We start from the raw sequence: 26,876 nt of genomic DNA, 5'->3' as shown, positions 1-26,876 counted from the left end.
CATAAAGCAAAGTAAAATGTAAAAGCTCACCTGCCAAAGTTTTTGATGAAATTCTTAAGTTTCTGCTCTTAACAGCAAACATGCACATTTAGTCAAGTTCCTCACATTTACTTCTATCCTGGCTCCAAGCTCCACCCTGTTTCCTAGGCAATGGCCATACATTGTATCAATTTGAGAGGCCCCGTTAGTTAACCCTTGTGTCCTGTTCTCTTTTTGTTACTCAGCTGGTGTTCATGGGTCTGGTAGACCCAGCACAATATTAGTTGGTTTTAAAAACAACAAAACCAAAACATTTTATGTCAAACTACTTAACAGATGTTGACTTTATCTTACTTATAAATAATATAGACAGCAAATCTGTTTAATGTTTACTATTTACTTCTGATAGATTAAATTTTTCAAAAAAAGTGCTATTTGAGTCTTATGATAAAATGTGATTTCTGTGTAGCAATTAATAATAATCAAGGGATAGGTGGAATATATCATATTAATCTTGAACAAATATGAATAAGACAATGTTTCCAGAGCTATTGATGTTTATTGTATTGAACTGAATGAATTGAAAGAACAAAGCTGACTTACAGTGTTATATTGAAATGATATAATGAGCCCAAGTTGAACACAAATTCATAACATCTACACACCACATGGAGGACAGTTTTACAGTGAGTCTATGGCAATTGTATTTTTTGCACTTGATGCATCCAAACTGTGTCTTCTTGTCCTTATTGGGTCCACAAACATTGCATTCCCTCTTGCTGCTACTAACAGCAACCTAGAATGATAAAAACACTGGTTAGTTCTAAAAGTCTACTAACATATCTTAAAGTGTCTCTATTCTAACATATATAATATATATACACAGATATATATTCAGGCAACACCACCTACATTTACTTCAGGTTCTGCAGTTGGTGGTCTTGTGGCTCCAACATCCTCCTCCTGAATCCTCCTCACAATGGCTGCAGAAGCAGGGGTCCTTGTGATGTGTTGTCTATGTTCTGGATTTGAAGTGTTACCAATTTTTTGTCCAGCTCTTGAAGAAAGGGTCTTTGTGAACACACTCTACAACTCCAGTTCCATCTCAGAAAACGTCAGAGTAACATGAATGATCCGCTTTACGCATGTGATCCTTTAGATCCTGCTGTTCGGAGGAAGCCCTGAAACGATTACACGGTGCTCAGATCGTCTGGATGGGGGTCCATATCAGCCCCTGGGCAATGCCACCGTTTCCAGTCCCCCTTCCACTTCTGGGGAATGCCACACGAAGGCAGTAACCATCATAGTCATAGCTGTCCCTTCCATACACCATGTCCTTGGCATCTCTTTGGTCATCAAACTCCACAAAGGTGAACGGAGGTCCCCCTTGGCAATTTTTCAGGTTGATGTCCCGGATTTCCCTGTATTTATAGAACACATCTTCAATGTCTTTGGTACGAATATCTGGTGGAAAATTTCCAACATGTATTCGGTAGCTTTTGTTCCAATGATAACACCTGTAACCTGTAGAGTGCCTTGAGGCATCTCGCTGCGAAAGGCGCTACATAAAAATGAAGTAAATTGAAAGAGTCCTCTCCTCTGGAGCGTTCCTGAATTTGGATTCAGTGCCATCCAGATGACAAATGCATTGTAAGCGGAGACGTCCAAGATATTGAAAAATATTACAAGTGGGGTTTGTAGTGTAGGGTTCTTCTTTTACAGGTGTAGCCACTCACCGACTTATACAAGTTATCTACTCCTTCTGTCTTTCCTTCTGCTTGCTTTTCCTTATTGTTCCTTCCATTGTCATCATGGAAAGTGAGTGCTCTTTCCACCTTGGCTTCTCTGTTTTCTAACATGACTTCTAAGGCAATCTGAACAGATTTCCTTTGCCATACTTGTTGGAAAGGAGCCACACATGCAAAGCTATTCATTTTTTGTGTTCCTACTCAATTCCATTTTGAAAAGAGATAAAAATGATTGGTCTGATGGGATTAGTTATTCTGTGTGAGAGGGATAGGTGTTGTTGGCAGTTGGATAGGTATGGAGGATTTGAATGGGGTGTTCATGGTTTGACGTTTATGTAAATGATTGGTCTGATGGAATTAGGTTTGGAGTACTTGGAAACTATGCCTCTAAAGTGGTGTTATTGTTGTTTTATAGTTTCCACACCTTAATTGCTTCCAGGTCTAGCAGACATGAACACCACCAGTGTAATATAAATGTGTGAGGGGTGTCACAGTATGTCCTCAATAAAAATTTCTCCCCTACATGTATTCACTTAGCAGACACTTTTTGTCCAAAGCAACTTACAACAGATACTATGTAGTGTTACTAGCCCACACACTTTATTCACCAAGGTAACTTACACTGCTTACAAGAGGTTACTCATCCATGCATCAGTGAAACACACACACACTATGGGGGAACCTGAACAGCATATCTTTGGACTGTGGGAGGAAACCAGAGCACTCAGAAGAAACAAACAGATGGAGAACATATAAACTCCACACAGACTGAGCAGGGATCAAACCCACATTCTTGTGTACTACCCAGGCGCTGTGAAACACCAGTGCTACTCACTGTGCCACCATACCACCCCCTTAACTTCTTCAAAGAAAATGGGTCTCACAGACCGGAACAGCACAGGGGTTAAGGGACCTTTATACTTCTCCAGTAGTTTCTTTAACTAAGAGTGTTATTTTGAGATCTGTATGGTTTTTGACAATTATATTTTTATTTTAAATGGACACCACCCGATTTACCATAATAATGATAGCATGTTTGATTACAGTCATTGCTTAGCTTAGGTAATTTAAGTAAATTTAGTTTGTATAATTCGAAGGGTATCATTAATGTAAATGTTTCTAAGCAATATGATTTTCAAATGTTTACCATATTTCAGGCTTTTTGTCAGATTTTCTTAAATGTGTGTGTAATAAGCACTTAAATCCAGAAGCAGACCTGCTTGAGTAAACTGCTGTTGAAATGCCAGGTATCTGCTCTAAGGTGAAAAGTTCATGCCTCCTGACCCCTCCCACAAGTCGGTACAATGTATCAAAATGAGTACTGCCACGAACTGAAAGCGCCTCAGTATTCCTGCTTAAGTTTGGTTCTCTCTAGCAGACAACTTTCAGCAATAACTGAACTAGGAATGTAGCCCACTTGCACAATATGAAAAAATGTATCTGGTGTTCAGATTGGATTAATTTTATAAAATATGATATACTAGCAGTGAAACGTTTGAACACACGTAATTGTACGTTTCTCATGAGTGAAAAACATTAGAAATTTAAAGGCGCATAGCAATCTCATATATAAACACACACACATTTAAATTAAATATAATTTACAAATTATAATTTATAAATTGTTTAAAGCAGACAATTTTTAAACATTTGTATAAAATGTAAAAATGTACTCAAAGTCTGTTTAAAACATTATAAAATTATAAATCTTAATGCATTCCCTTCAACCTTTATTTAGCTGAATTCGGACTTGCTGAGTTTGCAAACAGATATCTACAGCGCAACATGCTAAAATCTGAGAAACCCTTCATCAACAGCGTGCAGCTTAAGATACATCCGCATAGAGTTTCTTGCCCTACCAAAAAAAATCCTATAAATAATTTATGCGCGATTCACTTCAAACCCGAATAAGAGACTGAATATAACGTATTAAACATGTTTATGCAAATATCGGTCTAGTACTAGCCAATCAAGAAATAGCTATTGTTTTGCCCAATCAGAAAAATCGGCTTCCCACAGCAGCCAATCACAAATAAGCGAACATTAAACCTGCAGTTCCACAGTGTGTGTGAGGTAATGGCGCTAGAGAGCAGAAACGTCATACACACACACACCAGTTTTCCAACATTACGGACAAGGTAAGGACCAATGAGAAATTTTGCCAGGAGCTTCTAGGCACGCCCCTTAACACTATTCCACAGTTTACGTTGTGAGGACCGGGGTTTCGGACCTCACTTTGCAAACGGACCTCACTCTGTTGGTGTGTATTCTTAAGTTGGCCCTCACAATGATAGAAATACAAACACACACACACACACACACACACACACACACACACACACACACACACTTTACTTCTCAAAATCCCTACATATATTCAGCCTGGGCTCAGTAAGACAAATTACATAATTCCTAATCCTTATTTCATCTCTCCTTATGGTCATCTAGCTCTCTTACATACTCCTCTATGGGATTAATGTTTGGAACAGAAAGAAAATGCTGAGCATTAATCCCCAAAATAAATCAGCTTAATATAAAAACAAAGCTTGTTAAGTTAGAAGTAGCCATTTGATACTCCTTTTGGTTGTAAATCTGGAAGTGCTTAGAAGCCTGTTAGATCCCTTGTTTTAGACCTGTTTTATGAGAATAAATGTGACTGCGCTCCACCCTAATTACACAAGATTGAGAGCATTTCTTGTAGTGGAGAGCCAAAGTCTGGTAGTTTTAATGGCAAATTTAAGTCGTGCACCTTAAGAACTGGTGGACAGTTTAAAATAGTTCCTAAATGAAATGTACGAGAGTTTGCGAAACGACATCCTGTATGGGGAGCGAGAGAGACCATCGCAGTGTTCCTTGGTGAAAAGCACACTGAACATTTTCTTCTCTATACATATCACGCCACTTTAAAAAGCTGGCAAAGATGCATATAAAAAGGTATGTAAAACATCAGAACGTATTAATATATTAATTTCTCTTCAATAAAAACTATGCCTCCGCCTTCTCAGTTTGTGAGAAATTTCTTTTGCTTCAAAAAAATAATATCGCTGAAAGCAGGAGTTCTGTAAATGTTTGGAGATTGGTATTCTAAGCACATTTTTGCCCCAGTAATGCTGTGCACTGTACATTAATTTACATGCAAACCTTCCCCCACCCGGAAGAAAAAAAAAATTCTAGAAACAAATGTTAAAAATGGGCAGAGTGCTGGTTTGTCGTTACATTGATCAGTCCACAGGAACTCATCCAAGGAGCGTATACGGTCATATCTAGTGTACAGTACGCTGTACTGAAACTGTGACCCAACCCCAGATGGAGAAAAACTCCTGTGCAGTTGTGATCTGCAAAAAACTGAAAAATCCTGCTCACTTATAAAAGGAGCAGCAGTTCATGAAGTCCTTCCCTTTGTTTTCTTTGCCCACGCTCTAACACGCACTTTTCAGGAGTGCGTCCAGTGTATGGGGACCCATTGAGTCTCCGTCTCCAGCCTCTTCAGTGCATTTCTCAGCTCGGTGAAGGTCGCCGTGAGCTCATCGTTGATGACGACCTTCTCGAAAAGATGGCCATACTGGCTCTCCGTCGCCTGGGCTGTAGTGATCATTTCCTGAAAGTCTTCCTCCTGTGTGTGGACACAATAAGTGAAATGAAACCCAAGTTACACAAAGAATTCACACGTGTGTGTGTGTGTGTGTGTGTGTGTGTGTGTGTGCGCGCGTACATACACTTGCAGACCATTTACAAAACCCTTCCCATGCAAGAACTAAACCTCAAGGAATTTTCATGACTTCCTCTGAGCAGCTACAAGACTTAGAGGCTATTTTTTTTTTTTTTTTTTAAACGTGATATTTTTGAAAAGACATAAAAATCTGAGGTTTTTAAACTTTTTTTTTTTGTTTGGTTTTCTTTTTCCTCTCTCTGGGACTAAGTGTTCAACACCAACTTAAGGGCAGGTTTCATTTCAGTGTGGGTCACAGTTAGCCAGCTGTAAGGATCTAAAAATGAGCACAGCACACATGCACACGCATATCTGAATACCCCTAAGTTCCCAAGACAATCTAATTACCCTGTAATACTCCATCACCACAATGGAACATTCCAGCAAATTCCTCAATAAGGAATAAACAGCAATCAGAAAACAGTGCAGAAGAAATTGATTAATTTACCTTAAGATACACTGGGATTTGCAATACTGAATGTAAAGCATTTTTACACCCTGGTTCTATTTTTCACTCAAATTTAAAAAAAAAAAATTTAAATTGTCAATAGAACAGATGGGACCCTGAACAGACCCCAAAGAGTACATAAATCACATTATTCCCTCTTCCTTGTAATAAACGTGTCAGGTGTAGAGAGAATGTGGCCTTATAACCCATTGTCTTAATGACATGAGTGCAAAAGAATATGCTAGAATAAAGACCAAACGTGTTAATGGTATAAGTTGGGGAGGGGTTTGGGACATTACCGAGAAGGGTTTTGCTGAGCCCTTTTCATCTTTGCCAGAGATGAGTTTTGCATTCTTCCTGGTTTCCCTCAAGCGCTCGAGGGAGGGCGGCTTCACAAACACCACAAAAGGCTTAAACTCCGCTGTCCGCAGGTGCTTTAACGTCTGGGGCCATTAGAGAGAGAACATGTGGAGTCAGAGACCGGAAACCACATCCACATCCCTGCTTTCAGGAGCACCTGTTCCCATCCATCACTCGCACCCACGTGTTGAACCTCAGTTGACTCATCTCAAAGTTCTTCTTTATACCAACAACTTGGATCACTGTACAGTCTCTGGGAAGGACTATGTATTTTACCAGGGTAAAAAGAGAGGAGTACTGGAGTGACCATTAGCCTTACTGTCTAATGGAAAGGCACCTCTCATTACGTCTTCAGACATTCTGGTATGAGGTCACATCACTCAGATCAAGTGCTCCTAAACTGCATGAACTGTGCTGCAGATCTGACTCTTTAAAACCACTAAGGATTTCCCCAATATGGGCAGAGAGAAGCTCCACAAGGGCTGAGCGATCCCTTTAAAGCTACACACCAGGTATCATTACATTGTCAAAGAAGAGAAAAACACACTTCAGACGGCACAAAAGCCAAATTTCCTGGGCCATGTCATTCTTGCTCTGGTCCAAAATCACTGCAAGGGACTGGCTCAAGTCCTGAGACACATTTCTCAGTGACAAATAGTGAGTGGTCAACGCTAGCAAATTTGCAGAGTAACACACACACACACACAGGGCCCATCACTCACATGCGGCTGCACATCCAGCAAACACACTTTGTTCTTCGACAGGACGGAGCGCACAGAGTCCAGGCTCGTTCCATAGTAGTTCCCCTTGTACTCGCCGTACTCCACAAACCTGCGGATGACAGAGAGCTGCTGCGGCCTGTACATTCACACTGTCCCAGCAATAAGGTGAGATCCAGGTAAAAACTAACAGCTGAAATGGGAAAACTGTCCACGAACGGCAAAGATTCAAAGGAGCTCATTGAAAACGTTTACATTCATTCATTCAGTCAATGTGTTTCTGCAAAGCAAAGTATTAGGTCACATATAATCATTAACTCATTTACACACATGGGTAATTTATTCTAACCACTGTCACCTGCTGCCCCAAAAGCTTAATTTTACAACAGTTTACAAAGAACTGCTCCTCCTGGGGAGGAGATTAATTTGAATTCAGACCTTTCTGGAAGGAGACTTGATCCCAGCTAAAAAGACAAGCACCAGAATTATACTCAAGTCCTTTTCTTGTATTTGAGGAAAAAAAATTTTTAGAATGTCTTTATCCTCATGCTTCCAGATTAGCAAATACAGCATTTCACTCATGATATTTACATTTATTCAGCAGATTCTTTCCTCCAATGCAATCAACATGTCAGTCAATACATAAAGTACATTAGATGAATTATTTTCTCCATAAAACATTCAAAACAGCTGTGCATCATCTAACTTACTGTAAGAGAGAAGTAATGTTGAAATGCATTTCATATGAATTGCACTGTTATTAATTTTATAGAGGATGATGGGATATACTTTTTCCTTTCCCTGTAAGGATCCCAGGTATCCTTAGGAGAAGCTGCACACTTTAGAAGAGACCTTGCTCTTACAGCAACTCTTTCTCCCTCCCTGTTGCTCAGACTCCTCGTCCTGCGAAACGTGCAACGGAATAAAACAAAAACAACTGCGCTCCGGCCCGCGCCTTGTAATGTCTGCCGTGTTTGTCTGCAGCGCAGCAGTTCCCTCAATCACCTCTGACGTCCCTGACCATTGCATGCGTTGCGGAACCGCGAGACCAAAAATACACCGTCGCCCCCGACGACCAGTTTCAATGGAGCGACACCCTATATGCTGAATGCATCCGGGCTTCCTGTCGTTCCCGGATGAAAATAAGAAAAACATTCGTCGGCTCCCATGTCAATGTCCATTTCAGCAAATGTTCAAACCAGGTCTGCTAAAGGCTCACGGAACGGGATCCAGTTTTCCGAGGCTCTCAAAAGATCAGCTCTTGTGTTGCAGATGGGATGGACCTTCAAATGCAACTTCATAGTATTTAAAGGCAGAAGAACTTTCTAATGCTCTCAGCCCTGAGCTTAAACTCATGAGTGACAGAATGGGAGCCCTGGGGTATAAATTATGCTAGTATATGTGGATATCATGTGTTAGACAGCAGTGACCAGTGTCTCCAGGGCATCACACCAAGTTCAGAAGGTATAACTGAAGCAGATCTCACATCATCAAGGTACCTACTTGTTGTTCTGGATGTCAGTCTCAAACAAGTGCTTGGAGATGAAGTGGTACTCCACCCCATCGCTCTCCTGGCTCCTCTTGCCTCGAGTGGTGTCTGTAGGGCAGGAAAGGGAATCGGAGGTGCTGTACAATTGAACTCTGCAAATACATCCACTAATCAACATGTTAGAATTGAAGTTTAGTCTTATCAATTAGTCTGATTAAGCTATTAATGCTGATTAGAATAATAGGCTATTAAACCCTGCAAGACAAAACATTCATCCATAATGAATGAATTAATTATTTGTTAAACTCATGCTACATTTAGCTTTGGAAGATGTGGTGTAAACCACCTAAACAGCAATTTCCCCTGAGTTCCTCATTACCAACATGAAGAAAAATGTGCTGCATTTGCAGTATCACTGCATTATAAATGAGCAAAACCACAGACACTAAAATTCTGATGCGATTAGAAAAAGAGGCAAAACCACTAAAGGTTATTGCAAACTAAAATCTCCAATCCCACCACCTAATTCCTATGTATATCAGGTTACTGGATGAAGCGTAAAATACTGAAAGAACATTATAATGCAGTAAAGAGCTGATTATGATAGGGGGCTATGAATGATTCAGTCATGTAGAAGTAGGTATGAGTAAGGGTTGTATGCCAACACTCATATCCTGGCAATAGTTAAAAATATAAAATTGGTGCCAATTTAAGTCTCCATTTTGTTATATTAAACTTTTGCTGATCCACTGTCTGTGGAGGGGTATATGCAAGCTCTGTCTTACAGTAGAACATGAAGTACAGGTCACATTTGCAAACCACTAATAGGCATTAAGGTGAAAGCTACAATGAGATTAATAAAAACCCAACATTTTATGTGCCATATTCGGATCAAGGCGCATTCATCATGCTCGGCTTGCTTATAACAAATACTACAATTTCCGTAGTTTTAGTCCCCGAGTCATTTTTTCCCCACAAGTGGAACCGCTAGCACAGGTATAAAAACGCACAAATTCTGCTAAAATGATCTAAAACCTCAGCATTACGCCTGCCAACAACCGTACTGGAGGGTCTTGGCCTCAACAGGGTCTCAAATGAACCCTGTATTCTTCCATTACTGGTATACACAGCATAAGTTATTCTACAGACAAATACTGTGTAAAAAACTTTCATGGTGATTAAGACCTGTGAGACCATTCAGGCATATTAATATTAAACAGCAACTCTTTGCTTAGTCATTACACAGAAATACTTGTGCATGACGACAGCCAGCCTCTGTTCCTTACGACACAAAGACCTAGAAGCTCTTGTCCCCTCTCCACATCCTGGAGGAGACTGCTCATTTGGATTGTTTGGCAAAACCCTTGAGCAAGCAGGAAACCAAACGGCGTGCTCCACGACCCTCTCCTGGGCAAGTGGTCGAACGGTCAGCTTACGCGGTACGGTCACGCCGAAGTGCTGAGGATCCGAGATCAGCAGCTTCCGTTTAAGCTCGTTCAGGCCGACGCCTGTGGGCCCTGAAGAAAGGAGTGGTGGTCAGAACAAGGACCTTAGTTGAACCAAAATAGTCCATGTAAGCCACAGCACTACGGAAGACGTGTTAATCCATCAAACACAAAGCAGCGGTACCAAAAGGTGGAACCAGAGAGCATGTTAAGAGAAGCACAACAAGGGGGTCTCCAAAAAAAAGCTCTGAAACCCAAGCTCTTCGCTGCAGTGCTTCCTACTGTCACTGCTAAAGTGTGACGTAAAGCATTTACACCTACACCTAGTCTTGGGTTTGTCCAAACAGTTTTGCAGCTACAAAAGGAAACGTTAGCATGGTAAATGTATTACTCTTTTTAAATGAATGGGAGCATCCTGGCCAGAACTGCCCCCCCAACTGAGCTGCATCATGCAACTGCACCTCAAAGCAAAGGGAAGCTGAAAACCTCCAGAAAAGGGGGAGAGAAGCAAAGGGGATTCTGTAGGACCCAAAGACAAGCACTCACCGACCAGAACCACCAGCCGGTGCCGGCCCCCTGCTGGCCTGCGGTAAGCAGCCACTTCCTCATAGGTGGGCACGTCTGCCATGTCGTAGAGATCGCTCTTCTTGCACTCATACATGGACTTGTTGGTCTTCCGGTCTCTTCTGCTGAGTCTGAAGCTCCGCCGCAGGATGGCTACAAGTTGAAAATCAAAATGCAAACTGAAACCCTTATGGACAGATGTCAGTGCTAACCAGCAATGTGGCTGCTCCCCTGAACAGCAGGGCCACAAAGGACACACCTGTTCCCCTTGGTTTAACGCATCGCCCATCTGTAGAGAACATTTGAGACTCATGCAATTTGCTGCGCCAAGCATCCGTCAGGCTGATCTCCCCAAACAAAAGCATTTACTGCCCAACTGACACTTCAAGCGCAGCATACCTGGCTCTAATCTTCTAACATTTGTCATTTCCCAGAGTATGGATTTGATCATACCAAATTCAAAGTTGCAAGAATTTTATGAAATATCATACAAACTGCTTTGGGAATGAAGTCATGTAGGATTGTTTAAATACGGCTGCTTAAATTCTCGATTATATTGTGATCCGTCTTCGTATCAATTTAAGAATTGACAGCCAACAGTCCAGAATGTCACGTTATAAGGAAAATACCTAACTTTCTACAGCACTCTTGGAAAGGAAGATGTTAAGTAGAGGCACTGGAAAGCTGAGCACACAACTGAGTGCCCCCCTCCCCATCAACCCATTTGAAGAAGCTGGTGCTCTGGAATCCCTTTCCGTTTCCAGGAGTACCAGTTCACTGAGCGATGAAGAGTTTGTAGTGTGGATAAGAGAGGTATCTGGTGAAATGAGCAGGATGAGCAAATGTGTGTTATGGATGCTCACCTCAAAAAGGATTCCGTCAATGCTGAACTAAAGAAACTGCCATAAATCAATCATAGTTCTCAAAGGATGCTATTGGAGTTTATTCAGCTTTTTCTCTCTAGTTTGAGTTTTAATGCTGCTCTGTCCTTTTTGCCATCTACTTCACTGGGTCACTTCTGCCTGTTATTTTATATCTTCACAGGATATCTCCAGGCACTTTGAGACAGTGTCATTCATTTAACTGTTCAAAAGACAATATATTTAATAGCCAGTAATTAAGTTTTGCCTAAAAATAGAAAGGCAATCAATCATTAAGATGAGTCAAGACAGACATCAGAACAAAATTACTTTTAAACAAGGTTTACATTAATTACTTGGCCACCCATGCAGAATGAGAATACTTGTCCTGAGAATCTAAGGACAGGTCCTGAGGATGTTTCCCATGAGCCCTTTTGTACCTGAAGTTTACACAAGGTTTCAGTATGTTCAAAACAAAATTCCACAATGTTGCACTTGAATCCTACAGAAACATTCAGGGTCGATTTGACTTGTTCTGAACGCCAAGGTTGTGGATTTCAATGAAGCCCTTCTCTATCTTTGTGAACCTTTAATGTGCCTTGGTTTTTTTTTAATCACCCTTACAAAAATGCATTTTAAATTTACTCAAGTAACAAATTACTAACTCTGTCCCATCTTCTCGTTGAGCACTACCTCATTACATAAGACCTGAGGAGGCTGGCCAGTGGTGACAGATGAATCCCATGCTGACAGAGGATGATGTCCATCTGCCGTGACGATTGAGACCTTCCATGCCGAATCGGGGAGCCAAGATGCCATTCAGCAGCATTATAGTTACTTGTTAAATACTAGCTTACATTTTTTTTTTTTTTTTTTTTTTTTTTAAAAAGAATGCCCAGGAGGGGTGGGCTACCACTGGCCTGTGGACCCTGAGAGGTTTTTTTTCTCCCTCAACCTTCAGTTGGGAGTTTTTGTTCCTTTCCCTGGTGGCCAGTAGGTATACTTATAGCGCTATAATAAGTTCATTATGGTAGCCATTAGTTGACAGTCTTCTTTGTTTGTATCTGCTTTTCTTGCCTTTTGTCTGTGTTAAAGCGCTCTGTGTCACTGCGTGAGAAGAGCGCTCTTTTAAGTTTTCCAGAGGTGAATTTTACCAAGGCTCTGCCTTTTTGGTGCTTCTCAAACACGACTAACATGACAAACTCCGCCATAACCGCTCCATGCGGACTCCTGTATAGAACTAGTTACCGTTCAAGTGCACAGTGAGGTTACAGAATACTAAAGAAACTTGGTGCAAATTCTGCAAAATGCAATTATTCATAAATTCATGACACAACTGATGGCAAATATCAGCTTTTCAGGAATTTATACCAAAGGGAGCAGGAAGAAAAACCTTTTCAAAAACAGACCTAAACATTTAACCCATGTACAGCATAAGAAAGTCCAATCCAAGCTTTCTAAACAAGTTATAAAATATAAACTGCACTACTAATAAAAGGACTATCACTCTGGCCATACTGGTAATACTGGCTCCTTGTGTTATGAAGAGTGGAGTTAAGGCTATACAAACTGAATTAGTACAGTAAATTAACTCCATTTTCTTTGACCTATTTTTCCATCATGTCTATTGCGTGGAATGAACGAGTCCTACAATTACACTGTAGGCAATATATCTGATGCTTCTTCCCCCACCACTCATGTAGACAATGTGTGTTTAAGTGTCTAACAGCTCACATTCACACACTGACGTCACCTGCGGACCCTTTAGTCTCAAGTTCTTGGAGACATACGATGACCTGATCGTGATCTATTCCTTCACCAATTACATCAAAACCAAAGCAATTCTCATCTTTGTGCAGCCCTGGACCCTAATAGAATAGACCCTAAAGTAACTAAACTGGCAGTGCATTTGATTTTAGTGCACCACATTATAATCAATTAGTATGAAACTAAAGGTTTACTCACTTTTACCATCCCAAGAAATTGCATTTGTTGAACTACTGACTTTGTTGTCAGTGATATTAGTTTCACCACCGTAACCCACAGAGCATTTAAATGAGGATCAGATATCCAGCCGGCTTAAAAATGGACAAGTTCTATATGCACAAATTCCCCCCCCCCCCCCCCAAATTGCTGTATCTAGAGTTGGTTTTATTCAGACTGAAACCTGTAAAATGGCAGAACATCTACATTAGGCTGTTACTGATTATGACTTAGTGGTGTATGTCTATTTTTAATTTTATATATATATATATATATATATATATATATATATATATATATATATATATATATATATATATATATATACATACATACATACACATACACACACACACACATATAGAGTAAACAGATGATTCAATAAACATTATGCTTTCAGAGGGATTAATGCATAAAGGCGTCAACACATCCACATCTCATGATAAGAAACTGCTTTCTGTTGGTCAGAACTGGGCCTTGCAATCAGAGGGACAAGGTCCCTGTTTGGCACTGGGTGGGGGGGAAGGAAACTGGATCTAATTTGTGGGAGGAGAAAGGACCTTGAGGTAAGTCACACAGCTTCCTAGTGCTGGTATTGCCACAACAGTCACATGGAGGATCAGGCAGGGTGGGGACAGAGAGACGAGGAAACACGCAGTGGAAATGAGTCTCACCTATGTGGAATCCGCCTATATCAGCATCGTAGTCGACCTCCTCTGGTGGTTCTGACCGCGCATGTGAACGAGAAGAGGAGCACCATGGCCAAAAAAGAAGCACAGGGGTCAAAAAGGGGGAAAAACCCTCAACGATTGCGTGTATGAAGCACCCCCCCACAGGGACAAAGGGCAGAATGGCACAGTTTGACCTAAGGGAAACAGTGGAGTAACTTCACCACAAGATGGGAATACAAAAAAGGGTTTCACAGTATTGACACCCCATCCCAATATCACTGACACTGCAAAATATTTTTAAAAAGCGCAACTGTTCTGACTCTGCGATTACATGACTGCACTAACTGGCCACAAGGTATAAGAACAAAGACAAAAAAAGTTCTACAGATACAACCTAAATGGACAGTAAAATTAATGGAAGACAAACTTTTGGGACGCTATGAGGAAAGGCCGACAAAGGAGGACAACGGGAGACACTCCCAGTCTCAGACCAGATGAAATGACAATGTCTATAAAGGAAATGTTCAGTCCCACCACTTGGACCATACTGTGCCAAGTCAGTGACCAGAGAGAATCTATTGCTTGAACATGGGAAGGTTAGTCTAATGAGCAGTACCTTCAATTTCCTCTGCTGAGAGCATAAAGAGCAAAAAAAAGTTTGAAAATGGTTACATTGGATGCAAAGGCAGTATAACAGGGGACATCGATGGGTATGGTTTAATGCTGAGGAACCTACCACACTCAGCCACATCTTAGAAAGGCAGAAAATATTGTTAACCCTCATCATAAAAATCAAAAATCAACAAACTAGAATTTGGTTTTATAAAGTTCACCCATTACTGCAGAACAAAGTCATAGGCAGACAAAATTTAATGAAAAAGCATTTACAGGGTTAAAGGGGGGGGGCAGCAAATTTAATATTAATGCTCAAATAACTTTACAACACAAAAATCCTGCATTCTAAGTGAATCAACAGCAACTGGACAAGGTGCTTCTGGGTAACTAAAACGTCAACATTCTCCACAAATGACTTATTGTTTAATATGGTTCATAGCTTCCTTTTCTTCACATGGTCCCAGCTGCAAACATTCAAACACCTCTGGACACCCAGCTCATTGCATTGTCCTGTGGCCTTTGCAGAACTCGTCACTGATCTGCAAGAAATGGTGTCACGATGCAGCTGATGCCCTACTGTAACATCGGTCATCAGGAGTCTCTGAAAAAATTACTGGGTTACTATAATGTACAGAATAAGGGATCAACTGCTTAGAATAAGGGACCAACTGCTTACAGTAGAAGCAGATCATTCGTTATTTACATGAACTTAGACACTTTGTTCAAAGTGACATATAGCTCGGAGTAAAAGAAAGCATGCTTCACCAGCAGAGATGCAGAAATGCGATTCACAAACTAGTCAGCCCAACTCCACTGTTTTTGCCAAAATACATCATGTCACAAATAACTCATAGGGAATTTTGTTTTAAACCGATGATGTAGGGAAAGCGAGTAGATGGCGAATGAGATGCGAGTCTGAACAAGATGTGTTGAGACCATTCTTGAATGACAAGAGGGATTCAGCAGTTCTGAGGGACAGAAGGGAGCACAATGCATCACAGCAGAACCAGAAGAAAAGCAAGAAACTTTGGGCTTTTGATTTTCACTGCCCTAGTCCCACACACAAGGTGGAATATGACTAAGGCTTAGTGCTGATAGCTAGGAAACTACTCCAGACAAGAACTATGAACGGTGGAAATATAAAGTACTGTAGACCATGACATTTCAACCCATGACTGCTGCCCTTCTACTGCTATTGTGCAGGAAAGCAGTCTTTCTGCATAACAAAGCAATGAAGTCCAAGGGAATGAGGACCCTAAGAAAAGCACAATGACACAACTTTCTCTGCTCTTTGATTGTCCATCCTGTGGACATTTCCCTATAAGTCAAGAATGGCCCAGTTATTTATGGGAACAAATGTCATCCAGTCAAATATGAGACATTATATTACTCTACAGACTCCTCCGGGAAGTAACTACACATCCTCGATTTGAAGACGAAACGCCGTAGCCTCCAGCGCAGACTACAGTCGGCAAACTTCTCCACCTCAATGTGCCATTTGGCTCTCGCACGGGGGGCCGCTGTGGCAGGGGTTTACAGGCGTGACGGTAACCGGGACATTTCCGTTGGCCGGAAACAAGTCCGTTGGGAGGGCGTTACTATGTCAGTCAGCACCGAGTGTAATGGAGCTGCGTGCTACCGAGGACATGGACTTACAGGGCCAGCGCTCTCCCGAGGCATCACGGAGAGGGAAGGAGATGAAATGCTGAAATAGTACACTGCTGGGTGATGCTCTTGTCTGGGCAACGACTGAACGGCATAGATAGATAAGCTTCATGGAAACGGCACTCATGTGAGAACGTGTGCCATAAACTATGAGGTTTGCACTGGGGACGAACTCGGGTGCTAAACCAGCGCACACACAATGTATGACAACCTGTCGCTGTGAAACGCCACTGAAATAGTCTTGGCCAGGATTTACTAGCACATGGGTTTCACTCATCGCAATTTTCACTGGACTGCTAGGCTCCTCAGCAGGTAGAGAATCAGTTAAACCTAGACCTGTGACCCAAAATACCAGCAGGAGCCCCCTCTGGATTACTGTTCAGTAAGGCATTTTACCGGAACCAGACCAATAATGAATTGCCAATCTTAGGAGAAGAAAAATGACAATTCAACCTGTCTATTTCTAGGTTTGCCTGAGAACCATCTTACTTCAGGAATGTCACTTCTCTGGGTGGTGTGGCTGCAGCTACTTGTTTCATGGTGTGTGAAGTGTCGGCTCTGGAAACATCTTTAACGTGTAAAACGGGACTAGTATAATTAATGTGGTACAGTCAAAGTTCTCAGTTTGGACACTCTGTGATGCTGATGTGGCCCCAAACCATCAGCGCACATTAGATGTAACGGAACAAAATTTGTATCATTATCACTCTAAAGTCAGTGGTCAGTCTTAGAAATTACAGAGTATACCACATACACCAAGCGAAGTTCAAGTTTTTTTGATGGCTTTCAATCCTCTACAAACAAACCCATCACTATTAGGTCTGTGCGCTCTGTCATTAGGTGTATGATCTTACATGATCTTCGGCTGGTGGCCTTCTGGGGCTGAATGGGGGTGGTGGGTCCTCGAACTGCGAACCTCCTGCAGGACAAGTAAGAGGAACAATAAAACCAGCTGCTTAAGGCTCATCTGGGATTAATAAAGACTTTGCTGTGATACTGTGACATAATTAAACAGCCCAACGAAATGAATATCCTAAAAAGTATTAAATTAATAAATTAGATTGAGAGGACAACACCACAATGCCCGCTATTCAAAAGACAAAATTTTCAGGACTTTGCCAGTGCCAAGAAAGTGCACCATCCTCGGAGCTCTGTGTTGCACATCAGCATACAGTCAAGTACTACTGATGGTCTATTTTCCATACGCGCCCCATTCCAAAGTGGATCAGTACCAGCGGTATCATTCTTTGTCATTACTCATTTTGGGCCAGACGTGCACGGAAATCCAAAGTATTTTGGCAGCACAGAGGCGAAGACTCATTGCTCTGATTGTCAGAAGTCAAACACTCATGTTGATCTGGATTTGCCATTGAGGAGGAGTTGGGGGCAGCAGGCAGCCTAATGGCACCGATTCAATGGCTTGGTTTTAAGGAATGACCGCAGAGCAGGTGGACGAGGTTGAGAAAGACAGGGTGGAGTTTCAGCAGCTCACCTCTCCTGAAACTGCTTGGATGGGACAAGTCCTGCTCGTGGGTTGGCATCGCCTTCATGCTTGGCCTGCCACCACGTACCATCGTCCTGGCTCATGATCTGAAGGATGTCTCCCTTGCTGAATGCCAATCCAGCCTCCTTGCATGGAATTGCTTTGTCTTCATTTGGGTCATAGTCAAAAAAAGCCCTGACAAACATCTGGAGGGAAGTACCAAAAAACCCAATTCTTAGTTTTCATGCATATTAACATCATAGACTAAGCACCAGACGCCCACATTAACATCACGGACACCAGCTCCACAGCCGGACATAAAACTTCCAGACTCAGTCCCCCGGGCTGTTGGGGTCTAACAGCAGAAAGGATACATTTCCCTGAGAAAAAAGGAAGACCATTCAGAGCCCATGACTGGAGGCAGTGAGTAGGAGAAGGCTTTTCATTTCAGCCCTTAAGTGCACATCTAAGAATCAATACAGTCTGTATGGCAGGACATACCTTGGGCTCCATACTGGGGACTTCATCTTTGATGCCTGGTATTATTTTGAAAGTAATCGCCCCCTGGGACTGGGCCTAAACATTGCCAAAGCAGAGAATGGGGAGCAAGGAGGAGGGTGAAAAACTGGTGACTTGAGCCTGATGATTCAACATAAAATATCCAACAAGCAATAATTTGAAAAATGTCTTTTGACAACAGCCACACATTAGGGCAGGATACCAGCACCCCAAGCTAAGGGCATGTTAAACAGTTTGAAAGTCCCTCAGTTAACACTGGAACAGGATGCCACAGTACAGCCTGGTCCCACTGGGATGTCTGATCAGTATGAGAACTTTTCTCCTGCATGCTTTTAGCCCTTAGCACTGATGAGTTAACACAGTGTCAAAGTTGTCCTATTACAGATATGGTCAAACATCTCTGAACTGGTAAAAGGTCGAACTGATTGACACACCAGAATCCGGATTATTTCTTCAGGTTTCTTGTCATCCACTGGAATTCCATTCACTTCCCTAAGCTCATCCCCAACGTGGATCAGGCCTTTGGAGAGAAGGGATAATTGAAGGTCAGAACACAAACACACATGGAATTTTACTCTACCACAACTCAACCTTAACTATGAAAATATATATTAAAAAATATCTTCGCACTCTAACCGCGCCAACCCCAGAAGGTCCATTTGTTGGTGTTTATGTGAGAAGTGTTTCTAAGGTTACCAAGCTAGAATAATAAAAGACACACAAACACACTGTAGGAAAGAAGCAGTGGCTCCCCCTTTAGAAGAGCGTTTACTGCCAATGGCTTTTGGTCATGAAGACATAAAATAGATGTTTCCTCTCAATGTGGATTTTGCTCATGTATGAGTGATCAATTAAAGGTCTCAGTCACAGGCAGCAAGTACCAAAAAGGCGGGGACTCACCGCTCCGGTCAGCAGCTCCACCCCGCATTATTCTTGCTACAACAACAGCTCCGCTGTTCTCATCCCTCTTTATTGTGGCTCCCTGTGACAAACACAGAGGCGGGGGAGAAAAAGAGGTCATTTACAAATACTTAATACAAAAGCAAAAGAATACAACAACGAACAGGGCTGGACATACAGTGCTATATAATACAGTATGTGTAGCATAGGGTGACCAGACATTCTAACATACACATGAATTTGTGATGTTCAAAACAACATCCAGTGGGAGAACGCTTGATGCTTGAGAGATCCAGAGAGTGATCTCCATGTGTGGACCATAGCAAAAAATAAAATGTCAATATATGAAACAGAAAAGGTCGAAAGGTTACAATTTCATTTTTACAACACGGCACTGTTAAAGTTCCAAAAGGGTGTCAAGATATTCAGTTTTTCCTTTGAGCTGTCATGCACATCAAATGTTAATTTGAACAGCAGAAAGTTCAGTGCTTTGACCATCAGGGAACTTCATGTATAAAATCGTAACAGTAAAACCCATTTCTGTGCCAAATGGATAACAGTAACCTGCGTTACTCCATAACACAACAATGAAGCCACTCCATAACTTCAAGCACAGAATGCTTGTGGGTTGAGAGGAATGTAGACAGGGACAAATGAAACTTTGTCAATGATTGAATGAATCCCATTCCAATAAGTGTATGTCCTATCATTTTTCCAAAAAAGTAGGAAAGCACTTGGACTTACATATTTTTAAAAAAGAAAAATCTGAAATGTATGACGACTTAATGGAGTGTGGTCACTTCTGTGATTTAGCCTGGTGTTTTTGTGCACACCCTTTAAGCTACACAAGTAATAACATGAATAATAAAATGTTTTCACTTCTCTTCCATGAGTGTCTGTCAAGGAAAAAAAAAAAAAAAAACCATCTGCTTTCAAATGAATACATATATTACAGTGGATACTTAACTGACCCTTCTATTTAATGATAGGCTATTCAGATGAAGTAGAAGAGGCGTGTGTTGGGCTTCATAAGGATCACTCACCAGAGGCTCTTTATTCTTGACCAGCCGGATGATCTTCACCGAATCCTCATCGTCGTCAATGTTGTCCGGCAGGGGCGGTAGCTCAGGGTCGTAGCTCTTCCGTGCCACGGTATCGTGGACAGTGAGGAGGCTCTGTTGGGGGGGGTTGGGGTACATCGGTGTGTGTGAGCAGCTGGTAGCAGTGTGGTTAGAGCTGCTGCCTTTGAATCAGAAGGTTGCCAATTCAAATCCCACCTATGGTGGTTGTGCCCTTGACAAAGGTACTTACCAAAAATTGCTCTAGTAGAATTACCCAGCTGTGTAAGTGAGTAAATTATTGTAAGCAGGTTAACACTAAGTGACTTTGGAGAAGAGTCAGCAAAATTAATAGATATGTGGAGCCATCAGATGAGAACTGTTCTTCTAGGTGAAGAATTTCTCCTCTTAATAACCCTGGTCTTCCCCCACACAGAAAATTAAGGGGAAAAGTACCAGATTGTGAGATGACTCTGGGCTGAATAAAAGGTTATACAAGGGATGTTAAAATTTTTTTTTTGGCCAAGGTCCACATTCATTATTGTGAACTGGTGTGAGGGCTCCAAGTAAATACAGTAAATGACAAGCAGACTCTTAAGGCACAAATTGAGAAATTAGCTGTTTTTATATTTTACTTAGGTAGATGTTGAAGTATAAGCAACTTGCAATTCAATTTATTATATTTGTTTTACACATGCTGTCAAGTTCAGTGTGGTATAAGTTGGCAGGAGTGCAAGGGTGTATTGACACTAGGACAGCAAAGGAAGTACTGTAGGCAGAATGTGAGATTCATTGAATCACTGGAATGCAAGTTATTTTTAACTGTGTGAGAAGTCAGGGTGAACTGAGTTTGAGAATATGAAATTTTGCTTGCATGTGTGTGGAATGTAAGTAGTAAAATGGATAGCATGTGAACATGTGTGTCATGCTGGACAATCCACCTGGACATGGGGCTTGTCCAGCAGTATCAGCAGCTCTTGAACCTCCACACTGGCTGGCTTGTTCTGGAGCTCCTGGACCAGCTGTTGGGCAGAAGGGGTCAGAGGTCAGCAGAGCTATAACCCACCTCCAACAGGCCCTCAAATCAAGGGGACACCACTGCTCCCCATCCCATTTTTCATACCATGACTTCTCTGATCTGTGTTCCAACCAACCAATTTCTATCTTTGTTGGTGCTTCATCTTTCTAGGTACACAGGATTTAAGCCTTTCAAACCATCCCACCCTGTCCCCCAACACACTTGCCAGGACTTAAAGCCACTGATCTGCATCTGTGTGGATGCAGGAAAAAGGATCAGGATGGGACTGACATTCTTCCATGTGGGACTTTCTCAGCAGGGTCCCACCAAGAGTGGTGGTATTATTATTATTATTATTATTATTAATAATTCAGTTTGGGTCATGTTTCATGCTTGCAAAGCTCAAATGCTAAGTGGAATGGCAATGTCAGAAGAGGCAGGAGATTATCACTATATTTTCAGTAATTGATACAGCGTTGATGTCCCTGGAGGGGACTATGGGAAGAAACCAAAACACTTGCAGGAACCGCACAAGCAACACTGATACCTCACACAGACCAAGTAGGGATAAAATTCATATCTAATCACACCATCCAGGGGCTGTGAGACCCCAGTCCTACATGTTGCCCCACCAATTTCTATCTGGCCATCTGTGAAACTATGCTGGCATCCTGAAGAGGGAGGTGGTGCGCAAGTCACGTGGGACAATATGGGTAGGTCAGGATAACACACCTTGACGCCTCATCTCTCCTGCTCATCAGTCACTGCCCTCATCACAGTACTCTGTCAGAGACAACCAATCTGTCTACAGTCCCTGTGTTCTCCGCAGTGCTTGAATGCCCCAGAGGAACTTACATCCTGGGCCAAGGTCTTGGCAGTGTCCAGGACAGGGGCTGGATTCTGGTCTTCATACTGCTGCAGCTTCTCATGGATCTGCAAGGAGAGGTGGGTTTAAGGTGATGACACCAATCACAGCTTTGAACGCATAGTGAAAGAGGCTCTGACGCAGAGCCCCTACACCTCTTGAAGAAATTAAATGCCTCTTGAAAGTTACAGCTTGCATTTCAACATACCCTACACACCAACTATTTGAAAAAGTTGGTTGACTCCTTTTAAAAGAGAATTAGACTGCCACCCAACAGGCTGCTTCTTATGGTTAGGCAGCAGTGAGGAGAACCACATCCGACTTGTGATCTCATTGGTACCCTGTGTTGGCGCAGGAGCCACTACCAAATTGCTTAACGTACTGTGATGCCAAGAGCCAGCAACTGGGTACCATAACTGACCGTATCAGCATCCTTGTGCATCAACAAGGAAATTAGTTTCTATAGACTATAGTTTAGCCTTGATAGTTAACACAGGTCTTGTCCTACACATATTAAGGAGGAGTGCGCAGTCACTCCTCCAGAGGTTTATTTTCCTCAGTCTTTTTGTAGTAGAGAATGTTGTTTGTTGTCCTAAACTACCTATGCACTCACAGTTTACTGAACTATACCTGCTTATCACACCCTGTAATACTGAATCATTCACAGCAATTTTGTTCAGTGCTCTGTGGCTGATAAATAAAATTGTAAAAAAGTAATTGTTTCACTGATTAGCATCAAGATCATTTCACATTTAGCCAATTCTTTTCTCCAAAGCACCATCAGTTAAGCTACCTTAAATTATCCATTTGTACAGCTTGGTCATTTTTACCGGGGTGATTTTCCCAGGGTACTACAGCAGTAGGCGGGATGCGGCACTAAGACGTTTGGATAAGAAGGCAGCAGCTCTATGCACTACTCCATAAGGAACTGTTATCTGCCCCGATTTCTGAACTCTTGCTTTTCTGATGGGACCTGCTGTACAGCTGCCAGTGTGGGACAGAGCAGAGAGATGTGGCATGAGAGGAGAATGAAACCAAGAGGAAAGAAGGTGATGACTGTACCCCAATCGTGACCTCCGGCCCAGACTTTCCCTGAAACACCAGGAGAAGTTTACCTTGACCAGTGAGTGGAGACTCCTCTCGGCGAACATGCCCTGCAGGAAAAAGCAGTCCTCCTGGCTGTCCGAGTGCGGCCGGAGCTGGGCGGGCAGGGCGGCCAGCAGCTCGTACAGCCCTGCGAAGCAAGAAGAGATAGCGAAGTGAGCTCGGCACCTTACGCAGGGCTTTCCTTCCCGAAAGACAAGTGCAAATACACAGACTACTCCTGAAAGTAGGTTCCGAGTTGCTCGCAACAAAGAACACCGGTACGCCCCATTAGGAGGAACGAGCGGGGGACACATCCCTTCACAGCCAGCACTTCCACCTATTGTGGAACTCCTTCCTGTTGTTCCAGGAACACATGGAAAAAGGAAGAGCTACAGAACCGCCGCGCGTGTATCGGAATCCGTCGCTGTACGTTTACGACGATGTGAGCAGCGAACACTCAAGTTCAGATGCCGTATTTTCTGTAATTAAATTTCGCAAACACTGCATCACGACACAAATAGGACACAAGGAAACTGCAGCTATGTCCGTATACACGAACGAGGGCAAGAGGTTGTAATATCACAGGTATGATCACATAAGAGCGTATTGTAAATTCGACATCAGCACCTAAGAGATCAATGTGCTGTATAATATGAAATACTCATTTATGAATGCTATACAGTATTCATAATTAAAATATTTAGTGTATTTTACACAACAGAACATTTTCCTAAATTCTTAGGTTGTGTTGATTATGACTGAAGTTTATGGATTACAAATGTACCACTAGTTCTTTGACAGTGTCAGTTTGCTACTTTACAGGCACTGGATAATCATGGAAGGCACCAGAACATTCTAGAAAGTGCAAGATCCTAGAAAGTACTGGAACATTCTGCGCTTGAAATCGAGTGCTGAAATTTAATATTTCACATTCTTGAAACTATTTTTCTGAAAGATTAATACTTTTGGTGTAAGTTAAAACTGAACTGGAGGGTGTGAAAATTACGTTGTGTTATTCTACATTAGTATGACTAAATGTGTCGGGGGGAGGGGAAGCACAGTTATAGAATGTCACTCAAATGATGCATTATTATAACAGTACAAGGGGATTTTTGACTAGAGACAGTTACGACAAGCTCATCATAAAAAGAATCCTGGTGTCAGCAGAGGAGCACATGGACTGTAATCACTGGTTCATGTTTCACTACACACTGGAACAAGGAGGTGAAGGGATGTGCAGAAGGTTGAAGGACGCTTGTCTTTTAAAGTCATGTGGACAGACTGACCCACGAAGCCATTAGTGCAATCAGTGCAGGTCCCAAAGGCTGCTGGGAGAAGAGACTCTGCATCAGCTGGTCCCACACACAGTTGCAGGACAGGGAAGTGGGGGGGTCAACTGCACCTGTGTCATTTCCAGAGCCAGCGGCCAGGGCCGGCATGGTCCCCCTGTGTAGAACACCACACGGTCAGGCGGGTCGCTGCTCGGTTCAGCGGGGCCGACACACCCCTGGGGTCCGGGACGACTCCCCCGAGATTTATTCCATCGGCAGCGGAGCCCTGGGAAGAGAGACAAACGGCCCAAACAAAACAATCAGGACACATTTACGGTGACAAGACCTTGTCTGTGGCTGTAACCGTGGGTCACTAAGGGTTCAACTGCAGTTTCCCCACTTGTGATTTAAACATACAACACTGGTTACAGGGCAGAATGGAAGAAGGAGAACAAACGGAAAAACGCATCTCTGCGCAAGTGCAAGGTGTCCATGAAGAAGCAGTAGGAAGGGGTGGAACAGGTAAGCTCTCTAAAATATATGAGGTTTAAGTGGAACTGGACTGTGGAGATGGCCTCACCCACCCACACAGTAGTGTGTATGGAAGAAAAATTTCTAAACGATGGTCCGGTCCATCTGATGCGCAGACCCTAGCTGCTGTGTCCAAGAAAGGATTTATAAGTATTCCTGAACTCCTATTTCCATCCAGGGGCCAACAGACCAGTCAAAAACAATGCTGGGCTATCAAAGTTCACCTCAGAAGTTTACAGCCCCCAATGGACCTGCAGCACCAGGCCTTAAAGAAAAACAAATCTTTCTGAAAACACATTACCCCAGTGCACCTTATTTCTGTATATCACACAGTATCCGATCTTGGAGACATTTTTCACATGGGGGAAATTAGGAGTGCAATGAAGACTCTTAGAATTTCCAAGAGACCCTTAGTCACCCATGTGACATCCAGGGGACACAGCCGGTACTGCGGCCTTCGGACCCTCTACCCACCACGGCCTCCTGCGGACACAGCTCAGTAGATGAAGCAAATCAGGAGGGACACGCTGACATCGTTTCATCGTGAAGGCAGAAAAAGAATAAGCAATCTGATGAGACAGTGATGGCGAAGGTAAAACACAATAATGGAAGCTGGTATTTGTCTCCTTTAACACTCCTCCCTCTGGAGGGTGTTCCAGAGTACTGCTTCCCAGAAGGACCAGATACAAGAACAGTCCCCCCCCAGCCATCACTCTCACAAACAGTCCTTATAGGTCTCCTGTCAGTGCAACAATATCCCACCACTTTTGTAAATTTACTTTTTGTATTTATACTGGATATACTATTTGTGTTGGAGAGGAGCCATTTGAGGTGGTTCGGGCATCTAATAAGGATGCCCCCTGGGCGCCTCCCTGTGGAGGTATACCGGGCCCCGAGGTTGGCCCAGGACCCACCTGAGGGATTATATCTCACAGTTGGCCTGGGAATGGCTGGGGATCCCCCAGGCTGAGCTGGAGGAAGTTGTGGGGGACAGGAACAGGAGCGGCTGGGCCTCTCTGCTCTCACTGCTGCCACCGCGAGCCTATTAGGACAAGTGGGATGGATGGATGGATTTATACTGTTACTCATTAATTCTGTAATTGTGCTGTGTCTAAATATTGGAGACACCTAGAATCACAGCAAATTCCTTGTATGCATCAGCACACACCAGCCAATGCAACTCGGGTGATGTAGTGGTTAAACCAGTTGCTTTACACTCAAAGGGCCCAAGGGGGGGGGGGGGGGGGGGGGGGGGGGGGTCACCTGTTCCAGTGACCAGGGAATTCCTCCATCCTGCTGGAACTTATTGTTCCATACAATCTTATGTTCTTTGGAGTCTCAATGAGGCACAAAAACTTTAAATGGTTTATTAAAGTTTTGCAGAGTCTCCCCAGATGTTACCCCCCATCACAGACGGCTGCCCCCGCAGTCCCTCGACCACTCTTTTATTCCCCCACTGTCCCTTATCTGCTGGTGCCCATAAAACAGACCTACTAAACAGGTCCAGATATTGCAGAAATTTCCATGGCAAGCAAAGGAAGTGCCAAAGACAGAAGGCATAACAGAGTAAAGAGACACACAAAACAAATGAGCACTGTGTAGGTGAATGAAGTAATAGAACTAAATCATGATTTAAAAAAAAAAAAAAAAAAAAAAAATTAGCACATCCCAAAAATTCCCTAATCTGCTTTGAAAAAGTCTCAAAAATACCATCATGTTGATCATTATAGCCCTGTGATACATATTATTAAAATGCTGTGTCACAGGGGATATGGTGGCTGAGGTCTTGCAACTCCAGCAATACCCCATTTTTGCACCGGCCACAGGGTTCTTGTAAAGTTTTCAAAGCGAGAGGTGGCACACTCCCTCACGCGCCATAAAAACCAAACC

At 42.6% G+C, this 26,876-nt stretch overlaps 1 protein-coding gene and 1 pseudogene across 1 annotated transcript in view; both read right to left on the bottom strand.

The window, feature by feature from the left end:
- Positions 1–873: 873 nt before the first annotated feature.
- LOC114909173 (serine/arginine-rich splicing factor 1 pseudogene) lies at positions 874–1,838 on the bottom strand (annotated as a pseudogene).
- Positions 1,839–3,841: 2,003 nt separating this feature from the next.
- Positions 3,842–26,876, bottom strand: part of mpp7a (MAGUK p55 scaffold protein 7a) — a 48,649-nt gene continuing 25,614 nt past the window's right edge. Inside the window, exons 2-17 of the mRNA XM_029246408.1 lie at positions 24,587–24,741; positions 23,214–23,332; positions 22,089–22,166; positions 21,157–21,237; positions 20,201–20,332; positions 19,158–19,239; positions 18,692–18,777; positions 18,240–18,314; positions 17,748–17,944; positions 17,110–17,174; positions 10,444–10,614; positions 9,889–9,969; positions 8,467–8,560; positions 6,967–7,075; positions 6,184–6,327; positions 3,842–5,340 (exon numbers count right to left, since the gene is read on the bottom strand). Of these exons, the coding sequence (XP_029102241.1) occupies positions 5,161–5,340; positions 6,184–6,327; positions 6,967–7,075; positions 8,467–8,560; positions 9,889–9,969; positions 10,444–10,614; positions 17,110–17,174; positions 17,748–17,944; positions 18,240–18,314; positions 18,692–18,777; positions 19,158–19,239; positions 20,201–20,332; positions 21,157–21,237; positions 22,089–22,166; positions 23,214–23,332; positions 24,587–24,623 (1,731 nt within the window). The 5' untranslated portion in view covers positions 24,624–24,741 and the 3' untranslated portion in view covers positions 3,842–5,160. The remainder of the gene's footprint in view (positions 5,341–6,183; positions 6,328–6,966; positions 7,076–8,466; positions 8,561–9,888; positions 9,970–10,443; positions 10,615–17,109; positions 17,175–17,747; positions 17,945–18,239; positions 18,315–18,691; positions 18,778–19,157; positions 19,240–20,200; positions 20,333–21,156; positions 21,238–22,088; positions 22,167–23,213; positions 23,333–24,586; positions 24,742–26,876) is intronic.

This window comes from Scleropages formosus, chromosome 19 (assembly GCF_900964775.1).
Source record: "Scleropages formosus chromosome 19, fSclFor1.1, whole genome shotgun sequence".
Classification (NCBI taxonomy): Eukaryota; Metazoa; Chordata; class Actinopteri; order Osteoglossiformes; family Osteoglossidae; genus Scleropages; species Scleropages formosus.
This window is presented reverse-complemented; position numbering and strand designations above follow the sequence as displayed.